A 22,785-nucleotide genomic window follows, 5' to 3' on the forward strand; every position below is an offset into this window, starting at 1 on the left:
ATTATACATTTGAATGAAACAGTTCCTTTGTGCATTTACAAGGCAGAAATGAGAATCTGATTCCAAAACATTTGGAGTCTTTTAAATAACTGGATCAACCGGTGCAGTTCAGTATAAAAGTGTCCCATAATTAGTATGGGAGCAGGTTACCAGGAGTGCCTGTTAAATGTAATGGCAATTTAATACCAGAGTGCTGTGGATCCTCAGTTGTTAGACAGAGCTCGATAGATTTTTGGACATCAAAGGATATGGGGTTAGTGCAGGAAGTGGAGTTGAGGCAGAAGATCAGCCATGATCTTATTGAATAGTGAAGCAGGCTCGAAGGGCCAAATGGCCTACTCCTCCTATTTCTTAGTTCTTGTGTTCTTAGATTAAGTGAGTGGATATCCAGTCCAGACTTTTTATGGAAAAATGAGATTCTGTATTCTTTGCAGAGGGATAGACTAGGAATTGCCTTATCGTTGTGTAAAGCACATCTGGAGTGTTGGGCTCGTGACCGAATCATAGCAAGGATATTGCCTTTACGAGGGTTCAGAAACTTAGCAGTGAAGATTATTGCAGGTATTCGAGTTAAATTCAGAGTAAAGGTTAGAGAAGTTTTTTTTAAGGGGATTAACAAATGATCAGCACAAATATCAAATACCAGTTACCCAAACTTAAATGTGGAAATAGGATGTCAATTAGAACTTTATTTGACTTCTTTCAGCCTCTCTGCCTCTGATTTTTAAAGAAAACCTCCTTCCCTTGTCCCCACTCCATGTCCCCTTTCTATTAAGTACCCTAAAATGTTCACCACTTGGGGCTCTGTACAAATAGTTGTTGAAGTTTAGATTGTTTTCGGGGAAGGCTGTAGAAGCGGGAAATCTACTTTGAGGCAGCTAGGTGTGTTTCTGGGAAACGAGAGAATTAATTGAGGGTTGGACCAAATGTCATTTTTGCTCATTAAAAAGTTTTGGGTTTGGATCTATTTTGAGATTGCTTCTGTAGAATAAGGGTGGTCAGGTCCAATGTTCCCTTAATTTTTTTCATGCGTGGTCCCTTTAAATTTGCTGCACGACTGCGCATGCACGGTATATTTTCCAGCGGCAACAACTGATGAGCGGCCTGCGTGGGACCTCTCAATCGATGTGTGATTGTGTGCCCGTGCACCTTGGGAATGTTGGTCCAGTCACTCTGGGGCAATGGTGCTCACTTTGTCGAGTTGTCTTGCTCAAGAGCTACTCCCTGGAAGGCTGTGCCACAGTGATGACCTACAGGGTGGCTTCTCCATGCACCGGGCTCCTGATTGCAATTGTACCACTGTAGGCAATTGTCGAGCACAAACCAGACGCTTCCTGTGCTTCTACTGAATTTGATGTTGGGCCTGTTTTTAACCTGTCGCCAGTCCCAGCCTTGGTTCTGTCGTGTGGGAGTAACTCTCTTGGTCACTACTTGGCGTTGTGACCTTCAACCAGAAGTGTAAAGTAACAATTTTAAGTGAAGCAATATGTCCAATAAAAATAACTGCAAAATACCACAAACATCAGAGTACAAATGTGTGGTTTGGAAGCAGGAAATAGCCCCCTTCCTCAGCCCATCTGCTGCTGAAACCCTCATCCATGCCTTATCTCAACTCTACTATTCCAATGCTCACCTGGCCGGCTTCCCTCTTCCTATACAGTAAACTCTTATTCAGCACCTATGGGACCAGGATGGTGCCAGTTGATGAAAAATTCTGGATAACAGAAGTATACCTACCAAGGCAATTTTTAACAGACAAAAATAAAAACCACTGCCTAACTCGGCCACCGCGGGAGACTCGGCAAAACGAGTGCTGGATGGATTCGGCAAGATTACCGGTTATCTATTTTGCCGGTTATTTAAGTATTCCGGATGATTAAGTGCTGTTTAAACAAAAGTTTACTGTACTTGAGCTCATCCAAATCTCTACTAATATCCTAACTCTCAAGTCTTGTTTACCCATCACCCCTGTGCTCTCTGACCTACATTGGCTCATGATCCAGCAACACCTATTTTAAAAAAATAAAAAAATAAATTGTTCAAATTTCTCCATTTGCCTTGCCCCTCCCAATCTCTGACCACCTCCGGCTCTGCACACCGCCTCCAATTTTGCCCTCTTGCACATCCCTGATTTTCATCGTCCCCACCATTGGCAGCTGTGCCTTCAGCAACCTAAGGCCTTGAACTCTGAAATTCCCTCACTAACCTCTCGGCCTCTATCTCTCTCCTTTTTAAGACTCTCCTATCTCTATGACCAAGCTTCTGGTCACCTGTCCTAATATCCCCTTATGTGGCTCTCCAGTTTTGTCTGATGATGCTCCTGTGAAGTGCCTTCGGGTGTTTCACTAATGAAAGGCGCTGTGTAAATGCAAATGTCTGTAGCCGGTGTACAGTGAACAACTTGGTATTCGGATTTAGGGGCTGCTTCAAGCCAGGACAAGTCGCTGCTCTCCCTACAGCACAGCTAAACCTGTCGGTCTTTTGAAGCCAGTTCTGGTTTTCAATTGTGGTCTAACACTGTGTCCTGTTGATCCCAGGTTCTGCTCCCATGGATGAGCTACACATGCTTCGGAATCAACTAGTTTTACTGCACAACCAGCTGCTGTATGAACGCTACAAGCGAGAGCAGCATGCCGTTCGGAATAGGCGTCTGCTGCGCAAAATTCTCAAGGCAACTGCACTGGAGGAACAAAATTTAGCTATGGTGAGGCTTTAAAAATAAAATAAGGCACCGCCTTGGACACTGTTTTCTCCTGAAATGGCACTTGCTTTAGGTTCCAAAACTCCTGTGATCAGATGTTTGCAAGAAGGTCCTATTGAGACTTGTTTTGTTTTTTTCCTTCACCCTCTGCTTCCCCCTCCCTGGAGTTGATTGGAAGGGTTTTCTGTCTGTGGGTCACACACACTCCTGAGTTTAAAGGTTGTGGGTTCGAATATCACTCCAGAGACTTTAGCACAAATCTAGGCTGACATTCCCAGTGCAGTACTGAGTGCTGCACTCTGAGGTGCTGTCTGTCTTTCAGGTAAGATGCTAAGAGGCCCCATCTGCTTTCTCGGGTGAGTGTAAAAGATCCCATGGTGCTATTTTGAAGAGCAGGGTAGTTCTCCCTAGTGTCCTGGCCAATATTTATCCCTCAATCAACATCACTGAAAACAGACTATCTGATCATTATCGCATTGCTGTTTGTGGGAGCTTGCTGTGTGCCAATTGGCTGCCGTGTTTCCTACATAACAAGTGACTACACTTCAAAAAGTACTTAATTGGCTGTAAAGCACTTTGGGACGTCCTGAGGTTGTGAAAGGTGTGACTCCAGCAAGAGTGCTAACCACTGAGCCACAGCTGACGACTCTAACTTCGATTGAAAGAAGCAAGGTGTAATGTCGTCCCTCCCTTTCCCTGGAGCCCTGAAGTAGTCAGATAGGCTGCCATTATTCCTCGTCTTGGCTCATGCTTGCCAAGTACCCTCTTGGTCAAGGAGGGCCTCTGGCATAGTGGAACTGTACCCCAGAAAGAGTCAACTTGCCATGGGAGGAAGGGGGCAAGAGGTTTTTGAGGGCTTTATTTGATGAGGTGGAGATTTGGGGGATGTGAAGTCACTCCGGTTTCCTTGTTGGTTGTGGACGACGCAGTTTCTGTTTCCTCACCATGAGTTTCTGTCCCTCTTGTTACCAACCCCTCTGTACAGAAGGACCAGCTGAAGCTACAGGAATTGGACATCGGATCTCTCAAGCACAGTTTATTCATTGAGCAGAACCAGTATCGGCAGCTGCGCGAAGAGAAGGAATCCATCGTCCAGCATCTCAACAAGCAGATCGCGGAGCTCCAGAAGGAGCGAGGTGACTATCGTGCCAGCTGCCAGGAGCTACAGGTAAAGTGCAGCCGACTGGAAACCATCTCTCCTGTGGGCCAAGTTGGAGTGGAAGGGGAGAAAGTTAAAGGTGTATAGTAGGTGCCTGTTTATCTTATTACATGTGTGGGGAACTCGCTTCAGTATTGATCTATAGTTCACCCATTACTTTTTTGTATGTCATCCACCTAATTAAGTAAATCAGTCAGTATTTAACAAGATTCCACTGACTTCTGTATTTACAGAGCAGATGTAGTCCAGTGAGATTTTACTCACTGATTCGTACAAGAAATTTGTTCTATTTAATTCTTTGGATGTGGGCTTTGCTGGCAAGGCTGCTATTTAATTTTTAGTTATTTATCACCCATCCCTAGTTGCTCTTGAAGGTTACAGTGAGCTGCCTTGAACTGCTGCAGTCTGAAGTGAAGGTGCTCCCACAATGCTGTTTGGTAGGGAGCAACATATCCTATAAGCCAAGTGGCCGCGCAGCGCTCCAGGGAACCCGCACAGCGGGCTTTTCAATGTAAAAGCCGCACATGCGCAGTATTTTGAGTGGTCTGCACAGCGCCAAAAGAAATTACAGGGATATTGGAAGGGAGTTCCAGGATTTTGACCTAGCGATTATGAAGGGACAGCCGATATGTCCAAGTTAGGATGGTGCGTGAACCTATTTATAGTGGCCCTGTAAATGGGTTTATACATTTAAAAACAATCTGTGTAGTCAATGGGAAGAGAGACTGATGTGGGGAATGTTTACACCTTGATTTCTTTTGAGGTGTTTAACAATCTGCTCTCAAAGGCTCCCCTCCAGGTAGAGGATGTGGAATAGGCTCCCAGCAAAAGCATTTGAGGCTGAATCATTTGACTTATTTAAAACTGCACTAGATGGCTATTTGAGAATAGGGTTGATGGTTGTATTTCAAAAATTATGAAGGGTTTTTATAAAGTAAATAAACACTTTCCACTGGCAGGCGGGTCTATAATCAGAGGACACTGATAATTGGCAAAAGAGCTAGAGGGGTGATTTTTGGGGGGGGGGGGAATTTAGAGTTGTGATCTGGAATGCGCTGCCTGAGGACGGTGGAAGCAGATTCAGTAGTAACTTTTAAAAGGGATTTGGATAAATACTGAGGGGAAAAATGTGCAGGGCTACAGGGAAGGCGCAGGGGGGGAGTGGGACTAATTGGATAGCTTTCTAAGAACTGGCACAGGCACAATGGACTGAATGGCCTCCTGTGCTGTAAGATTCAAAGCTTGTGATAGATACAGACTAAAATTGTCATGCTCTATGGAACAATTGATTCCTCTGCTCCTGGGGCCAGGGGAGGGGGTGGTTGGGGAAGACGTCTATGGAGGGCAATTGTATAATGGAGATGGAGCCTTGCTTGTAATGTCTGGACATCGGGAAGATTAATAGGTGGGCCAGAGTCCACGATTGGGTACATTGCACATGGTCAATGCAAGGAGCAGGCTTAATGGGCACCAGGGACTTTTTGGACCCTTGCTTTGTTTTCTGATATCCTCCAAGCTCTTATCGTGTCCCTTTTTATCCTTTAGAATAAACTGCAGGATTGTCAGAAGATGATAGGGGAATTGAAGCTGGAACTACAGAAGGCCAATAATAAAGCATGTAACACAGCGTATCTGCTGAACCAGATGACTGAGAAGGTGAGGAATGTGGCAATCTGCTAAACAAAAACCTGAACTGGTTTGAATAAAGTAGTGGTTGGCATCGACTTTTCCTTTTTAGAATGTTATGCATGAGAGTTTTCCTCCTTACTCTGACCCCATGAGACTTGTGCTAATTGCACACCCAGCACTTTGTGCCATTCTACACCAGTAACCATAAAGTGCCAGGAATAGAAAGTTCCCATCAAACAGTACAGGTTAGATAGAATAAAGCTCCCTCTACACTGTCCCATCAAACACTCCCAGGGCAGGTACAGCACAGGTTAGATAGTGAAGCTGCAGGGAGCCCAGGGGAAACTAAAAGCTGACCATTCAATCTCTCTTCCTGGTGGCACTAATCACTCATTATTTCTAGTTCACCAGCACCCAGTCTGTGCAGCAGCAGATGGAATGGCTGAACAAGCAGCTGCTGCTCCTGAGCGAAGTGAATGAGCTGTACATGGAGAAACTGCTACACTCGCAGATGGGCTCCGCCAAGGTAAGCTTAATGGCAGAGCATTGCTGGCATGTGTTGCAGCACTGTAAATACTCGTTCTGTTTGGAAATCACCTGGGGAAATGATTCAAATTGTACTTCGATCCCTTGTAGTGTTGCACATGGGTAATCCAGACCACGTGAAGCATGGTTAGGTGGTGGAGACGCCTTGGGTTTTTTAAAATTCTCATCCTCTTGTTCAAATCCCTCCATGGCCTCACCCCTCCATGTCTGTAACCCCACAACCCTCTGAGATCGCTGCACTCCTCCAATTAAGGCCTCTTTCACGTCCCCAATTTCATTTTGCCACTGTTGGCAACTGTGCCTTCAGCTGCCTAGGATCCAAGTCATGGAATTCCATCCCTAAACTTCTCTGCCTCTCTACCTCTTTCCTCCTTTAACACACTCCTTAAAACCTACTTCTTTGACCAAGCTTTTTGGTCACCTGTGCTAATATCTCCTTATGTGGCGCTCTCATTTTGTCTGCTTACTCTCCTGTGGAAGGCCTTGGGATGTTTTACTACATTAAGGCGTTGTATAAATGCCAGTTAATAATTGGACCAGGGCACATAGACTTAATTCCATTCCTATTTTAAAGTCATTACCTTCTGTCCTTGCACAGAAACAAGGCATCTGATCCATGCTGGTGTTTATGTTTCACATGAGCCTCCTCTTCCTACCCCTCCATCTAACCCCATCGACCTACCCTTCTGTATTCCTGTTAGAAATTACTGTATCCACACACAATGGAAACATATGTAAACTTGTTGCCCTGTAACTACTGCCTCCACTGGCAGGAGGGTGTAATTACAGTATGAAAAGTTTACATACAGATTTCATTCTAAAGACAACTTTTTTTTGGGAGGTTCCATCCATCAGATGAGATGTTAAACTGCTTGTTAAAGTGGGTATAAAAAGTCCGACGCTAACTTGTATTTTGTGTTTGAGTCATTTTGTCAGTAAGTATAAACCTAACATGGTCACCTGGAATGTGTGTTTTTTGTTAATTTCCTCCCTTTGTTTTGCTCAGGCAGCAGAGATGGAGATGTTGCGGGTTTCTTTAGTCCGCGAGAGGGAGAAAATGAGGCACCGCATCCAGCAGCAGGGCCAGAGGATGGAGGCATCGCAGCGCCGCATAATGGAACTTGAAAGCCAGCTGACTAAGAAAGAGCACCTTTTTCTTGAGCAAAAGAAATATCTGGAGAATGTCAAAAACATGGCAAGGTATGGTGGGTGGGGGTCTTGGCACGGTGGTGGTGCATTTATACTTTGACCAATCAGGCGGGCGTGACTATTTTCTCCGTATTGGCGCCAATGTTCCCTCAATTGTTTTCCCGTGCGCGGTCCCTTTAAATTTGCTGTGTGGCTGCACATGCACAGTATACTCCAACAGCTGGAGTGGCCTGCGCGGGACCTCCCCATTGTGCGCCCGCATACCTTGGGGGAACAATGATTGTCTCCCTGGAGGATCTGAAATGACTTGCAGGCAGTTGTTCTGGGGCAGGGCGGGGCAGTGACTCTGATGGGGGAGCCTGAGTGCCCTTCAGTCTCTTACTGAACATTACTGAATCGGTTTCTTTCAGTGGCGAGTTGCAGGCAGCAGAAAGCTGCTACGAAGCCCAGAAACGGATAACGCAAACTCTACAGTCTGAAATCCTGGAACTCTACAGCAAGTTGGAGCGGGCGGGACCTCCCGAAAAACCAGCTGAAGCAGAGAGAACGGCACGGCCTGTAGAGGACAAGTAAGGAGAGGCGTTTGTTCTTTACGTTGGCTTCCATGTGCACCTTAGTGGGAACATTGGTTGACCCAATGCCCTTTCACCCCTGCAACCTGGATTCTTGACGTGGCTTAGGCTGACTGGGTGGGTGTCTTCATTACCAGCTGTAAGGATTCTAACTGGAATGAGTGAGCAACCTGCCTTTGGTGGGCGCAGATCACTCTGGATTCTCTGGTACCTCGCCCACCAAGAAGCTGTTCTTCACAAAGGAGCAGGTGATTCACAACCAAGCGCAATTTTTTGTCTTCCCCCCCCCCCCCCCCCCCCCCTTGCCATTGTCCAAACATGTAGTTAAAGCTGGAGTCTCTGAATACATTGAACCTTCTTCACCCTCTAACTTGGCACTGATGGCAGTTCCAGTGCTCCTAACTCTACACAGTCATGGGACTGAGTGTGAGACCCACTCTTGTATATAATTGTGACATTAAATGGTTCTAAGTATTTGGTCTCCTAGGTTGAAAAACATTAACATTAGCTGGTTGACAGCAGCTCACTCACAGGCCAGGGATCTACCATGGCGCCTTCCCCAGCCCCAATCCGATGTCCAGTCGCACCAACCTAAACTCTTTTTTATTTTTCAAAATTTATTCATTGGGAGTTGCTGGCAGGCAGTCATTTATTGCCCAATCCTAGTTACCCTGAAGGTTGTGGTGAGCTGCCTTGAACTGCTGATGGTGGTTTGATACAACAGTGACTTGCTGGGCCATTTGAGGGCAGTTAAGAGTCAGCTATGTTGGTAAGACACGAGTCGTGTATAAGCCTAGACCTAGGTAAGGACGGCAGGTTTCCTTCCCTGAAAGACATTAGTGAGCCAGTTGGGTTTAATGACGATCACAGTTTCACTGATGCGATTAACGTGTCGCAACAATTCCACGTTATTGATGCCAAGTTACAGACCGGCTGTCACTTGTCTCTGCATATTGAAACTATTTCCCTTGGCAGAGAGGTCAATAACCAGGGGGCATCAATTAAAAATAATTGGTAGTGGGATTAGAGGAGAGTTGAGGGGGGAATCATTTCACCTAGAGGGTGGTGGGGGTCTGGAACTCACAGCCTGGAAGGGTGATAGAGGCAGAAACCCTCATTGCATTTAAAAAGTACTTGGATATGCGCTTGAAGTGCCATAACTTAGACCAAGAGCTGAAAAGTGGAATTAGGCTGGATAGCTCTTTTGGCTGGCGCAGACACAATGGGCTGGATGGCCTCCTGTGCCAGAAACTTCTGATTCCATTAACTCTGCTGCCTGTATCCAACTCTCTCCAAGTCCTGTTCACCCATCACCCCTGTGCTTGCTGACCTACATTGGCTCCTGGTCTGGCAATGCCTCAGTTTTGTTTAGATTCTCATGGTCTTGCCCCTCCCTATCTCTGGAACCTCCTCCAGCCCCACAACCTCCCAAGATCTCTGGCCTCTTGCCCAATCCCTATTTTAATCACTCCACCATTGGTGGCCGTGCCCTAAGCTCTAGAATTCCCTCCCCAAACACGCTCCGTGCCCCCCTCCTCCTTTTAGGGCGCTCCTTAAAACCTACCTCTTTGACAAAGCCCTGTCCTAATCTCCTTTTATGGCTCGTGTCAAATTTTGTTCCTGTGAAGTGCCTTGGGATGTTTTACTATGTTAAAGGTGCTATATAAATGCAAGTTGCTGTTGTAGTTGAGGCAAATAAGGGATGCATTTAAGGGGAAGTTGGATAAACACAGGAGGGAGGGAGGAACAGAAGGATATGTTGGTGAGCTGAAGAGGGGTGGGATGAGGCTTGTGTGGAATATAAACACTGGCATGGACCTGTTGGGCCGAATGGCCTGTTTGTCCTGTATGTTCTATGTAACAATCTATATCCAGCCTGGGAAGTTTTAAATTAATTTTTGCTGCTCTATTCTCTTTTACAAATAGGTCTGAAAACATTGATGCTATTTTTGACTCGCCCGATAAGACCCCAGATGTGGAGAGCAAAAGCTGCCAAGCCAAGCCCCCTGTGGCCCCCAGCACCTCGGCCGACCGGTCTCCCAGCAGGAAACCCCAGCCAGCGCCCCCGCTCGCCGGGCTGGTGGGCCAAAGCCAGGGTGTCCCGAGCCCAATCCTTCTGGAGCAGCCCGCCACCCCGGTCACCGTCGGCTCCTACCCCAGCTCCAAGAGTTTCCTCGGGATGCGCGCCCGCGAGTTATTCAGGAACAAGAGCGAAAGCCAGTGCGACAACGAGCGGCCCAAGATGGACAGCCTCTTGGACTCCCTCAAAACCGAGTGTGGCATGGAGCTGGGCAGCTCCCTGGGCCCCTTGAAACTGCAGGTGCCTGAGCGGGTACCCAGTCCAGACAGCGTCAGGCAGCTCAGCATAATGGACTATGACGGAACTCATCACGACCAGAATTAATCCGGGGGGGGGGGGGGGAAGTGGGTGGGGAAGGAAAGCAACAGTCAGTATTATTCTGAGCAGTTAATGCCTGCTTTGCTTTGTAAGCATGTCGTAAGTTGAAAACACGGTACAATCCAGTTAAGGGCCATGGGCTCCCTTCAGTGGAATGTTTATATTTAAGAGGAAAAAAAACAAAAAAAACTTGACATCAAATCCCTGTGTAACTGTGAACAAATAAGTTGTCTTTCATGTTTTGCACTACATTATGTTGTACGTATGGTATGTCTGTAAGAAGATGGCCACCCAGGTATGACGGAACATCTGATTGGAACCTTTTATACTCCCTCCCCTTCAATTGCTTGCTGCTGACCCAATCGGACTGCTCTTCATTTGGGATGGAAGCGTGACCTTGAAGACGTTCATCGTACAGGCGGACGAACTATCTTGCGGTGTTCAAAAGAAAAAGGCTGGACCAACTCCCCGCAGGAGCTTTGTATCAGACTGTGTGTACTTTAAATAATGAAACACTGCTGTGATTTTAAACCCCCCCCCCCCCCCCCCCCCCTTTTACCCTGACACTGCAGTCGCTGTTTTCCCAAGCTGCGATCATTTGGATTCTTTGAACTTGCTCACCAATTGAAATCAAGCCGGAGGCTGGGAGCAGGACTGCTTGTTGTGAATCCGAGCAAGGGGCACCCTGACTTGCCATTTGAAGTGCGGTGGTCTTGTCCAGTGGTATCTTGCCAGATTTGTCTTTTTTTGGGGGCGGCCAGGGAGAGAGTTTGTCTGACTGCTTAGATACAGTATTTTTTGGGGGTTCAAAGTTGAGTTGAGAATGAATATTGCACAGTGATTTAATAAAGGGCTACCCTCCACACTTGCAATTCTCTTTGTTTGAGTTTATTTACATCTCCTGGTTGTCACTGCAATTCAGGTCTGTTCCAGATACTTTTACCCAGTGAGTTTGCATTCTACAAGTGAGCCCATGATCTGGAATGTGAGCAGTGATGAGATTGTGGGCTGCAGGGTGAACCCTTGTACCAGGTGAGGTGTGTGTATATAGGGAAATAGAATTGGTTATCACCTTCCATCCTGGGTCTCCACCTGATGTACTAAACACTGTACATCTGGCTAAAAATATGGATCAAGTTTATTGAAGTGAAGTTAAACAAGCTAGAGCCAATAGCAGATTTCACCTAGATTACAGAATTTTACTTGCTATCAGTTTCAAACTGAGATTGAGATGTTGCACTGTATTATCCCTGAGTATTTCTACTTTCATGTATTTTACCAATCAAAATGACCCACATAAGGATTCAAGCTGTGATAACGGAAGATTAGATATCTTCAGCTGGACGATAGTCTGGTTTATCTGACTACTCTGATTAGATACCAGCTACCATGGTGCTGCAAAGATTAATGTCTCTTTATATTTTACTAGCTGGAGTGCCCGGCGGTGCCGAGGGTTTTTTGAGGGGATGTTGTTGGGGGAGAGACTGGTGGGGAGGAGAGAGAGAGACTGCTGGATTTAGTTTGGGATTAGCCTGGAGAGAGGAAGGCGGGGGGGGGGGGGGGGGGAAAGGAGCGCCTCAGGCCCAGCCCGATAGCCCCCCTAGGAAGGAAGAAGGTGAGCTCTCCCTCCCACCCCCTCTGTCTCTCTGTCTCTGTGTTCCCTTTCCCCCCCCCCCCCCCCGCCCTTCAATCCCTTTTTCTGCCTTGGGCCTCGGCACCTGGATGAACGTATTCCCCATGACGCTTTTGGCGGCCTTGGCCGTCACCCTGATGCCGTTGGCCAAGGTGAAGACAGTGACGTGGTCGCGGAAATGAACGGCCTTCAGCAGGTTCGACAGGTTCCGGGCGCGCCGGGAATCTGCTGAACTCAAGGCCCAGGCTTCCCACGCTGCTAGGCCGTGGCTCCGCACATCCACTACAATAAAGAGCGATTCCTAAATATTAAAGTTCAGGTTTTTAAGCACCCCATAGCTAAGAAGACAACTGCAGAAAAGAACCTAACGGGGTACACAGAGTGGGAAAAATAAATCAATAGTTAGGAATCAAGAGGGCAGCCACTCGCCTCAGCTCAGAAGGATTAGGCCTGCCCACACACGCAATGAAACGCCCCCCCGTGCCGCACCGATTGGTCAACCATCAGGTTAATCCCCTGTACGATTGGTCAACCATCACGTCACTCAGCGCTAATGAGCGGAATGTTGCTGTTTTTTGAACCTTTTTTGTATACTGTCCAAACAATTTTTGTCTGACCAAAAAGTAAATACGCCTATTAGACTCCCCTAATAAGCTTTCTTTTGATAAAACATGTGTAGGTACGCTCTATAACTTTCGATTGTATAGACAGACAGACAAACCGCTTTTTATTTTTATATATATATAGATAAATGACAGTGCTGCCCATGGAGGGGGTGGGTACTGGATTAAATTCTTTCATGCTGGTGAATTTCCAATTATACAGCCACTTTCTTTTCCCCAGGGATGCTAGCAAGGCTCCATTTACTGCCATTTTCTAGTTCCTTGTGGTGAGTGTCTTTGAACTGTTGCAATCCTTGTGTAGGTGCTCCCATCATAATAGGAAGGTAATTCCAAAAATTTGATCCACTGACGATGAAGGAATGGTGATGTCCAAGTCTGGATGGTGAGAGACTTGGAGGTGATGCTGTTCCCATAATATTGCTGCGGTTCAGATCGGAGGGGTGGGCGATGCTGTTGAGAACCTTGGTGAGTTTTTGCAGTGCATTCTGTAGATCATACATAGTACAGTGTGGCAGTGATCTATTGAATCAGTGGCCCGGGGTGTTGAGTTTTTGGAGTAGTGTTGTGGCTGCACCCATCCAGGTGAGTGGAGAGTATTCCATTGTATTCCTGATTTAAGTCTTGTAGGTGGTGGTGAGATTTTGAGGGCTTGGAAGTTGAGCTACCTTTTGCAAAGTATTGAGCCTTGGTCCTCTTGTTATAGTGTTGATCTTCCTTTCAAGGTATTGCAGGGTGTTTGAAACCCTAACCTTTAACCCACCCCCATTTTTGTGAAGACAGCTATTTGTACTGGATACATTTTTTTATAGGTGCTTGTGGTCATACAATCTTCAAGTGTGACTCTAGAGATTGCAAGTTAAGTGTGATGGGTATCACAACTAAGCCTGATCTATCTGGCCACAGTTCCACAAGGATCAAGTGTTAATTTTGGAGTAAAATGTATTCTTTTTAGCTGCCCTCACCATTTCAGTTCTGAGGATGCTGAGCTGTGGTGCCTCTAATCCTGCATGTTGCAATGGGACATCTAATTCATGTTAGTGGCCAAGTATTGATCTGGACCAGGTCACATGCCTGAATGTCCACACAGTGGTTTCCTCTCTGGAATACCCCAACTTTGCTTGCCAGCTCAAGCTATTTCCTTTCTTTAATCCTCCAGGCTGATCTTGGGAATAATAGGTGATAGGGTGCACTTGCAGCAGGGTGGCTCAAATATCACTCAAAGTAGCAATAAATTGGTATGGAAGCAGTGAGTGTTCTCTCATGTCCTGGGGCCAATATTTATCCCTCAACCAACATCACTAAAAGCAGATTATCTAGTCATTACGGTGTGTTTCTTACATTACAACAGTGACTACACTTCAAAATACGTAATTGGATGTAAAGCGCTTTGGGACATCCTGAGGTTGTGAAAGGCGCTGCATCAATGCAAGCTTTTACAAGCTACTGCCTATCTCCAAACTTCTCCCTCTCGAGAGCAGAGATGGATTGAGTTTAAAAAAAAACTTTAACAGCAATTAGTCTCCAATTGATCTCAGACCATGCTTATTAGATTGGATTTTTGTTCTGGACCAGTTGGACTTTGACCTTAAAGGGACACAGCTTCATGTTAACAGTGGACAGCATATCTCAAAGCAAACCCTTTCTACTTCTTACACGACTGTTAACACAAAGACTGCACTAATTTCTATATGAGCAGTGCCTTGGAACATTCACTGGTTATTGGCAATTTAAAAAAAATAACAGTAAATCCACAAAATTATAATTAGATGTTTTGTCATCTATCTCTACAATTATTAAACATTTCTGGTATATTATGGCTGTAGGAATTCAATTTTCCCATTGATAAATGAAACTATATCAATGTATTAAAGGTATAAAATAGTAAGAATATATAGCCATATTATTCTATATATGTCTATTCTATATTTACACATTCTATATTTTGTGAAATGCGACCGGAATATTCTGTAATATTGCACACATTCTGTATATGAATAATGAATACGTTTAACAATTGTAGATAAGTGTGAGGTTCAGGAGAAGCGGAACCTTTTTCGTGGGGACTGTTTGTTGCTGCCGGTGGATGTGAGCCGGATGTCGTTGGGTGTGGGGCCGGAAGCTGATGGCGGCGGCACTTGTGAGGATGGAGCCAGAGTCCGAGACCGAGACCGACCGGCGGTCAGCGAGAGTCCTCGGCGCCCATGCCATGGCGGCCAAGGTTCATTTCGACGCCGGGAAGCGGCTGGTTTGCGCCGAGTATCCGGGGATGGTCCGCGACTTCCGGAAGATGCTGGAGACCCTAGGGGGAGAGGAGGGGGTTTCGCGGGTAAGCGAGTGACCCCTGACCCCCCACCCTCGGGACTGACCCCTGATGCCCATGCCCATCCCCATACACTGCCCCATCAAACACTCCCAGGACAGGTACAGCACAGGTTAGATACAGAGTAAAGCTCCCTCTGCACTGTCCCATCAAACACTCCCAGGGCAGGTACAGCACGGGTTAGATACAGAGTAAAGCTCCCTCTACGCTGTCCCATCAAAACACTCCCAGGGCAGGTACAGCACGGGTTAGATACAGAGTAAAGCTCTCTCTACGCTGTTCCATCAAACACTCCCAGGGCAGGTACAGCACGGGTTAAATACCGAGTAAAGCTCCCTCTACACTGTCCCATCAAACACTCCCGGGGCAGATACAGCACAGGTTAGATACAGAGTAAAGCTCCCCCTGCACCAAACCCTTTTCTGTTTTTCAATTGTGCTGTTCAGGTGTAACCACCATTCCTCATGATAATCTTTCTAAATCTGTTTCTTTTGGAACAGACCTATGCTGACCCATGCCGGAGGCTTGAGCTGTACTTCCGTCCAAAGGATCCTTACTGCCACCCTGTGTGTGCCAACCGCTTCCCCTCGACCAGCATGCTGCTCAGGGTCAAGAGGAGGAGGAGGAAAGTGAGAGCAAAGGCATCTCCAGAGGAAGAGGGCAGTGAAGAGGAGGTTAAATATGAAATGGAAATCCTGGGACTTATTGGGACCACTTACAAATTCCAGGGTAATGCATTATTGGGGCTTGTGTGGATGCTGTTGGGTGTCTTCAGAAGAGATGGGGAAATAAATACTGTGCATTTAACCCATGACAGATTTCAGCCTACGACACCTGAGATTTGGGGCGGGGATGGGGAGTGGTGTGTTATGATGCATCAAAATCTTTGCTGATCCAGGGATGTTTGATGCAGTCTGGGGAAACAAAGGCGGACAGGAGAGAAAAGCTCTCGAGCGAGACTTAACCAAGGTCTAGCTTGAAGACTTGGACGTAAAAGATCCTGCGGCACTATTTCGAAGAAAAACGTGAGTCAAAGAACTGGGGAGTTCGCCCCAGTGTCCTGGCCAATATTTATCCCTCAACCAACATTAAAAATAACAGATGATCCGGTCATTATCACATTGCTGTTTGTGGGAGCTTGCTGTGCGCAAATTAGCTGCCGCATTTCCTACATTATAACAGTGACTAAAGTAGTGGACAGGGGAATGTCTATGGATGTTATTTATATGGACTTCCAGAAGACACTTGATAAAGTCAACAACAACAACTTGTATTTATATAGCGCCGTTAACATAGTAAAATGTCCCACAGTGCTTCACAGGAGTATAATAAGACAAAAAATTGATACCAAGCCACATAAGGAAAAATTAGGGCAGGTGACTAAAAGCTCGGTCAAAGAGGTAGATTTTAAGGAGCGTCTTAAAGGAGGAGAGAGAGGTAGCGAGGCGGAGAGGTTTAGGCAGGGAATTCCAGTGCTTAGGGCCTAGGCAACAGAAGGCATGGCCACCAATGGTTGAACGATTTATAATCAGCGGAGCACAGATATCTTGGGGGTGGGGTTGTGGGGCTGGAGGAGATTACAGAGATAGAAAGGGGCACAGCCATGGAGGGATTTGAAAACAATGATGAGAATTTTGAAATCGAGGCGTTGCTTAACCGAGAGCCAATGTAGGTCAGCGAGCACAGGGGTGATGGGTGAACGGGACTTGGTGCGAGTTAGGACATGGGCAGCTGAGTTTTGGATCGCCTCAAGTTTACGTAGGGTAGAACGTGGGAGGCCAGCCAGGAGTGCATTGGAATAGTCAAGTCTATAGGTAACAAAGGCCTGGATGAGGGTTTCAGCAGCGGATGAGCTGAGGCAGGGGCGGAGATGGGTGATGTTACAGAGGTGGAAATAGGCGGTCTTAGTTATGCTGCGGACATGTGGTCGGAAGCTCATTTCAGGGTCAAATATGACACCAAGGTTGCAAACAGTGCGGTTCAGCCTCAGACAGATGTTCGGGAGAGGGATGGAGTCGGTGGCTAGGGAACAGAGTTTGTGGCGGGGACTGAAAATAATGGCTTCAGTCTTCCCAATATTGGAGAAAATTTCTGCTCATTCAGAACTGGATATCGGACAAGCAGTCTGACAATTTACAGACCGTGGTGGGGTCAAGAGAAGTGGTGGTGAGTTAGAGCTGGATGTCGTCAGCGTACATGTGGAAACTGACGCTGTGTTTTCGGATGGTGTCGCCAAGGGGCAACATGTAGATGAGAAATAGGAGGGGGCCAAGGACTAGAATACAAGGGGTTATGCACTGTGAGCAGTTCTGGGCACCCCACCTTTGGACGGATATATTGGCCTTGGAGGGAGTGCAGCGTAGGTTTACCAGAATGATACACCCAGACTTCAAGGGTTGTTATGAGGAGAGATTACACAAATTAGGGTTATATTCCCAAGAATTTAGAAGGTTAAGGGGTGATTTGATCGCAGTTTTCAAGATATTAAGGGGAACTGATAGGGTAGATAGAGAGAAACTATTTCCACTGGTTGGGGATTCTAGGACTAGGGGGCATCGTCTAAAAATTAGAGCCAGACCTTTCAGGAGTGAAATTAGGAAACGCCTCTACACACAAAGCGTGGTAGAAGCTTGTAACTCTCTTCCGCAAACGGCAATTGATGTTGGACCAAATGTTAATTTTAAATCGGAGATTGTTAGATTTTTGTTAACCGCAGGTATTAAGGGATATGGGCCAAAGGCGGGTATAGAAACATAGAAGATAGGAGCAGGAGTAGGCCATTCGGCCCCTCGAGCCTGCTCCGTCATTCAATGAGATCATGGCTGATCATCCAAATTCAGTACCCTGTCTCTGCCTTCTCCCCATATCCCTTGATCCCTTTAGCCTTAAGAAATATAGAAACATAGAAGATAGGAGCAGGAGTAGGCCATTCGGCCCTTCGAGCCTGCTCCGCCATTCAATGAGATCATGGCTGATCATCCAAATTCAGTACCCTGTCCCTGCCTTCTCCCCATATCCCTTGATCCCTTTAGCCTTAAGAAATATATCCAACTCTTTTTTGAATATATTTAATGAACTGGCCTCCACCGCCCTCTGTGGCAGAGAATTCCACAGGTTCACCACTCTCTGGGTGAAGAAATTCCTCCTCATTTCAGTCCTAAATGGCTTACCCCATATCCTTAGACTATGACCCCTGGTTCTGGACTCCTCGGCCATCATAAACATCCTTCCTGCATCTAGTCTGTCCAGGCCTGACAGAATTTTATAGGTTTCGATGAGATCCCCTCTCAATCTTCTAAACTCCAGTGAGTATAAGCCCAATCGACACAATCTCTCCTCATACGTCATTCCTGCCATCCCAGGTATCAGCCTGGTGAATTTTCGCTGCACTCCTTCCATGGCAAGAACGTCCTTCCTCAGGTAAGGCGACCAAAACTGCACACAGTACTCAAGGTGCGGTCTCACCAAGGCCCTGTACAACTGTAGCAAGACATCCTTGTTCCTGTACTCGAACCCTCTTGCTACGAAGGCCAACATACCATTTGCCTTCTTAACCGCCTGCTACACCTGCATGCTTACCTTCAGCGACTGGTGCACAAGAACACCCAGGTCTCTTTGCACTTCCCCTTCTCCCAATCTATTGCCATTCAAATAATAATCTGCCTTCCTGTTTTTGCCACCAAAGTGGATAACCTCACATTTATCCACATTATAGTGCATTTGCCATGTTTCTGCCCAATCACCCAATCTGTCCAGATCGTACTGGAGTTTCACGACATCCTCCTCACAGCTTACCCTCCCACCCAGCTTTGTGTCGTCTGCAAATTTGGAGATATTACATCCAATTCCCTCGTCCAGATGATTAATATATATTGTGAACAGCTGGGGTCCTAGGACCGATCCTTGCGGTACCCCACTAGTCACTGCCTGCCACTCGGAAAATGACCCGTTTATTCCAACTCTTTGCTTTCTGTCCGCCAACCAGTTCTCTATCCAAGTCAATACCTTGCCCCCAATCCCATGTGCCTTAATTTTGCACGCTAATCTCTTATGTGGGACCTTATCGAAAGCCTTCTGAAAGTCCAAATACACCACATCCACTGGTTCTCCCTTATCTATTTTACCAGTTACAACCTCAAAAAATTCCAGTAGATTAGTCAAGCATGATTTACCTTTTGTAAATCCATGTTGACTTTGTCCGATCCTGTCACTGCTTACCAAGGGCTCTGCTATTACATCTTTTATAATAGATTCTAGCATTTTCCCCACTACCGATGTCAGGCTTACCGGTCTATAATTCCCCGCTTTTTCTCGACCACCTTTTTTGAATAGTGGGGTAACATTAGCTACCCTCCAATCCATGGGTACTGTTCCAGAGTCTATCGAGTTCTGGAAGATGACCAGTAATGCATCTACTATTTCCAGGGCCACTTCCTTAAGTACCCTGGGATGTAGATTATCAGGCCCTGGGGATTTATCGGCCTTTAGTCCCATCAATTTTCCTAACACCATTTCCCTACCCTACAAATACTGATTTCTTTCAGTTCCACCCTTTCATCAGGCCCTATGTTCCCTGGCATCTCTGGGAGGTTATTTGTGTCCTCCTTTGTGAAGACAGAACCAAAGTATGAATTTAGTTGGTCTGCCATTTCTTTGTTTCCCATTATAAATTCCCCTGATTCTGACTGTAAGGGACCTACGCTTGACTTCACCAATCTTTTTCTCTTCACATATCTATAAAAGCTTTTACAGTCAGTTTTTATGTTCCCTGCTAGCTTACTCTCATATTCTATTTTCCCTTTCTTAATTAATCCCTTTGTCCTCCTTTGTTGAATCCTAAACTGCTCCCAGTCCTCAGGATTATTGCTTTTTCTGGCCAATTTATATGTCGTCTCCTTGGATCTTATGCTATCCCTAATTTCCCTTGTTAGCCACGGTTGAGTCACCTTTTTTGTTTTATTTTTATGCCAAACTGGGATGAACAAATTCTGTAGCTCATCCATTCGGTCTTTGAATGTTTGCCATTGCCTATCCACCGTCAACCCTTTGAGTGCCATTCCCCAATCAATCCTACCCAACTCGCTCCTCAGACCATCGTAGTTTCCTTTATTTAAATTGAGGACCCTAGTCTCTGAGTCAACTAATTCATTCTCCATCTTAATGAAGAATTCGATCATATTATGATCGCTCAGACCCAAGGGGCCTCGTACAACAAGATTGCTAATTAATCCTTTGTCGTTACATAATACCCAGTCTAAGATGGCCTGATCTCTGGTTGGTTCCTCGACATATTGGTCCAGGAAACCATCCCGTAAACACTCCAGGAATTCCTCCTCCACAGTATTGTTACTAATTTGGTTGGCCCAATCTATATGTAGATTAAAGTCACCCATGATGACTGCTGTGCCCTTATTGCACGCTTCTTTAATTTCCCTTTTAATGCCATCCCCAACCTCCGCCTTACTGTTGGGAGGTCTATATACCACTCCCACTAATGTTTTTTTCCCCCTTAGTATTTCTCAATTCTACCCATACAGATTCCACATTATCAGAGCTAATATCCTTCATTACAATTGTATTAATCCCTTCTTTAACCAGTAATGCTACCCCACCTCCCTTTCCTTTTTGCCTATCTTTCCTGAATATCGAATACCCCTGGATGTTGAGCTCCCAGTCTTGGCCATCCTTGAGCCACGTTTCCGTAATCCCAACCAAATCATATTCGTTTACCTCTATTTGCGCAGCCAATTCGTCCACCTTATTACAAATGCTCCTCGCATTAAGACACAAAGCCTTCAGGCTTGTTTTTTTAACGCACTTAGACCTATTAGAATTATTATTTACTGTGGCCACGTTTGATTTAAACCGTTGATTTCTCTGACTGCCACTTTTGTTTTTCTCCTTCCTATCTTTTGCTTTTATCCCTGTTTCCCTTTCCTCTGTCTCCCTGCTCAGGTACCCAACCCCCTGCCATTTTAGTTTAAACCCCCCTGAACAGTGCTTGCAAACCTCCCCGCAAGGATATTTGTCCCGCTCTGGTTCAGGTGCAACCCGTCCGACTTGTACAAGTCCCACCTTTCCCAGAAGCAGGCCCAGTGATCCAGGAAACTAAAGCCCTCCCTCCTGCACCAACTCTTTAGCCACGCATTCATCTGCTCTATCCTCCTATTCCTATACTCGCTAGCACGTGGCACCGGGAGTAATCCAGAGATTACAACCTTTGAGGTCCTGCTCTTTAATCTGCTACCTAGCTCCCTAAATTCTTGCTGCAGGACCTCATCCCTCTTCCTACCCATGTCATTGGTCCCAATGTGAACCACAACCTCTGACTGTTCACCCTCCCCCTTCAGAATGCCCTGAAGCCGTTCAGTGACATCCTTGACCCTGGCACCAGGGAGGCAACAAACCATCCTGGAGTCACGTCTACGGCCACAGAAACGCCTGTCTGTACCCCTTACGATAGAATCCCCTACCACTATTGCTCTCCCACTCTTTTTCCTCCCTTCCTGAGCAGCAGAAGCACCCCTGGTGCCAGGAAGTTGGCTGCTGCTGCCTTCCTCTGGTAAGTCATCCCCCTCAACAGTATCCAAATCGGTATACCTGTTTGAGAGGGGAATGGCCACAGGGGTCTCCTGCACTACCTGCCTGCCTCTACTGCTCTGCCTGATGGTCACCCATTTCCCTTCTGCCTGTGCAGCCCTTACCTGCGGTGTGACCAACTCACTAAACGTGTTATCCACGACCCTCTCAGCATCGTGAATGCTCCAAAGCCCATCCATCCGCAGCTCCAGCTAGTAGCCGCAGCTGGATGCATTTCTGGCACACGTGGTCATCAGGGACACCGGCAGTGTCCCTGAATTCCCACATAGAGCAAGAGGAGCATAACACGGGGCTGGGCTCTCCTGGCATGACTTACCCTTTAATTAATTTAAATTATTTCACTATCACCAATTAAAGATAGCTCTAAGGCGCTTGTATGGTCTACCAACAGTCCCTGCTACACCAGAAAAGACCTTTAGTAACTATAAACTACAGAGTTAAAGTTTAAAAAAGAGAAATACTCACCAACCAATCACTTACCTGCTCCCTGGTGACGTCACACTCTGATTACTTTTTACCTCTCTCCCCGCTGCTGAGTTAGTGTACCTCGCCTCTCTGCTCCTTTTATCTGCCGCCTCGGAGCTCTCCTGGTCTGATCTGGTCGGGCCTCGCCTCTCTGCTCCTTTTATCTAACTCCTTCTTGAATATATTTAATGAATTGGCCTCAACTGCCTTCTGTGGTAGAGAATTCCACAGGTTCACCACACTCTGGGTGAAGAAATTTCTCCTCATCTCTGTCCTAAATGACTTACCCCTTATCTTTAGACTGTATATGGAGTTAGGTCGCAGATCAGCCATGACCTCATTGAATGGCGGAACAGGCTCGAGGGGCTGAATGGCCTCCTCCTGTTCCTATGTTCCTAACAGTGACTACACTTCAAAAGTTTCTAATTGGCTGGAAAGCACTTTGGGACATCATGAGGTCGTGAAAGGCGCTGTATAAATGCAAGTCTTTCTTTCAGTGCAACATTCAATTGAGACTGTTTTGGGCAGGTCTTTGTTTTTTTACATCTGAGTGGCATGTTCCCCTGTCGCCCTCCTCTGGGGTAATTCCTCTTCGCGGTGGTCCTCAGTAAGTCTGTCTTGGGTTAAGTGCAGAGTATTTCTTTCCCCTCTTCAGAAGGATCTGGGCTCGGGTTTCACAGGCAGCTCACCCAAATAGGCAGAGTATCATCGAATCAGACAGCACAGAAGGAGGCCATTCGGCTCATCCTGCCTCTATCCAATTAGTCCCACTCCTCCCCCTGCTCTTTCCCCACAGCCCTCCAAATTTTTCCTTTTCAAGTGTTTATCCAATTCCCTTGTGAAAGTTACTACTGAATCTGCTTCCACCGCCCTTTCAGGCAGCAAATTCCAATCACAACAACTCACTGCGTAAAAAAAATTCTCCTCATCTCCCCTCTGATTCTTTTGCCAATTACCTCAAATCTGTGTCCTCTAGTTACTGACCCTCCT

The 22,785-nt window shown here is 46.4% G+C and overlaps 2 protein-coding genes across 3 annotated transcripts in view; both read left to right on the forward strand.

Moving 5' to 3' along the window:
* Window positions 1-11,022, forward strand: part of tsc1b (TSC complex subunit 1b) — a 51,968-nt gene extending 40,946 nt beyond the window's left edge. For both annotated transcript variants that reach the window (XM_085965262.1, XM_085965263.1), the window contains 7 exons: window positions 2,538-2,704; window positions 3,687-3,869; window positions 5,406-5,516; window positions 5,893-6,015; window positions 7,042-7,235; window positions 7,595-7,753; window positions 9,683-11,022. In XM_085965262.1, coding sequence (XP_085821388.1) covers window positions 2,538-2,704; window positions 3,687-3,869; window positions 5,406-5,516; window positions 5,893-6,015; window positions 7,042-7,235; window positions 7,595-7,753; window positions 9,683-10,160 — 1,415 coding nt within the window. In that variant the 3' untranslated portion in view covers window positions 10,161-11,022. The remainder of the gene's footprint in view (window positions 1-2,537; window positions 2,705-3,686; window positions 3,870-5,405; window positions 5,517-5,892; window positions 6,016-7,041; window positions 7,236-7,594; window positions 7,754-9,682) is intronic.
* Window positions 11,023-11,833: 811 nt separating this feature from the next.
* Window positions 11,834-22,785, forward strand: part of gtf3c5 (general transcription factor IIIC, polypeptide 5) — a 34,804-nt gene continuing 23,852 nt past the window's right edge. Inside the window, exons 1-2 of the mRNA XM_085965266.1 lie at window positions 11,834-14,736; window positions 15,231-15,459. Of these exons, the coding sequence (XP_085821392.1) occupies window positions 14,533-14,736; window positions 15,231-15,459 (433 nt within the window). The 5' untranslated portion in view covers window positions 11,834-14,532. The remainder of the gene's footprint in view (window positions 14,737-15,230; window positions 15,460-22,785) is intronic.

This window comes from Somniosus microcephalus, chromosome 23 (assembly GCF_052327205.1).
Source record: "Somniosus microcephalus isolate GS21.2 chromosome 23, FLI_Smic_1.0, whole genome shotgun sequence".
Taxonomy (NCBI): Eukaryota; Metazoa; Chordata; class Chondrichthyes; order Squaliformes; family Somniosidae; genus Somniosus; species Somniosus microcephalus.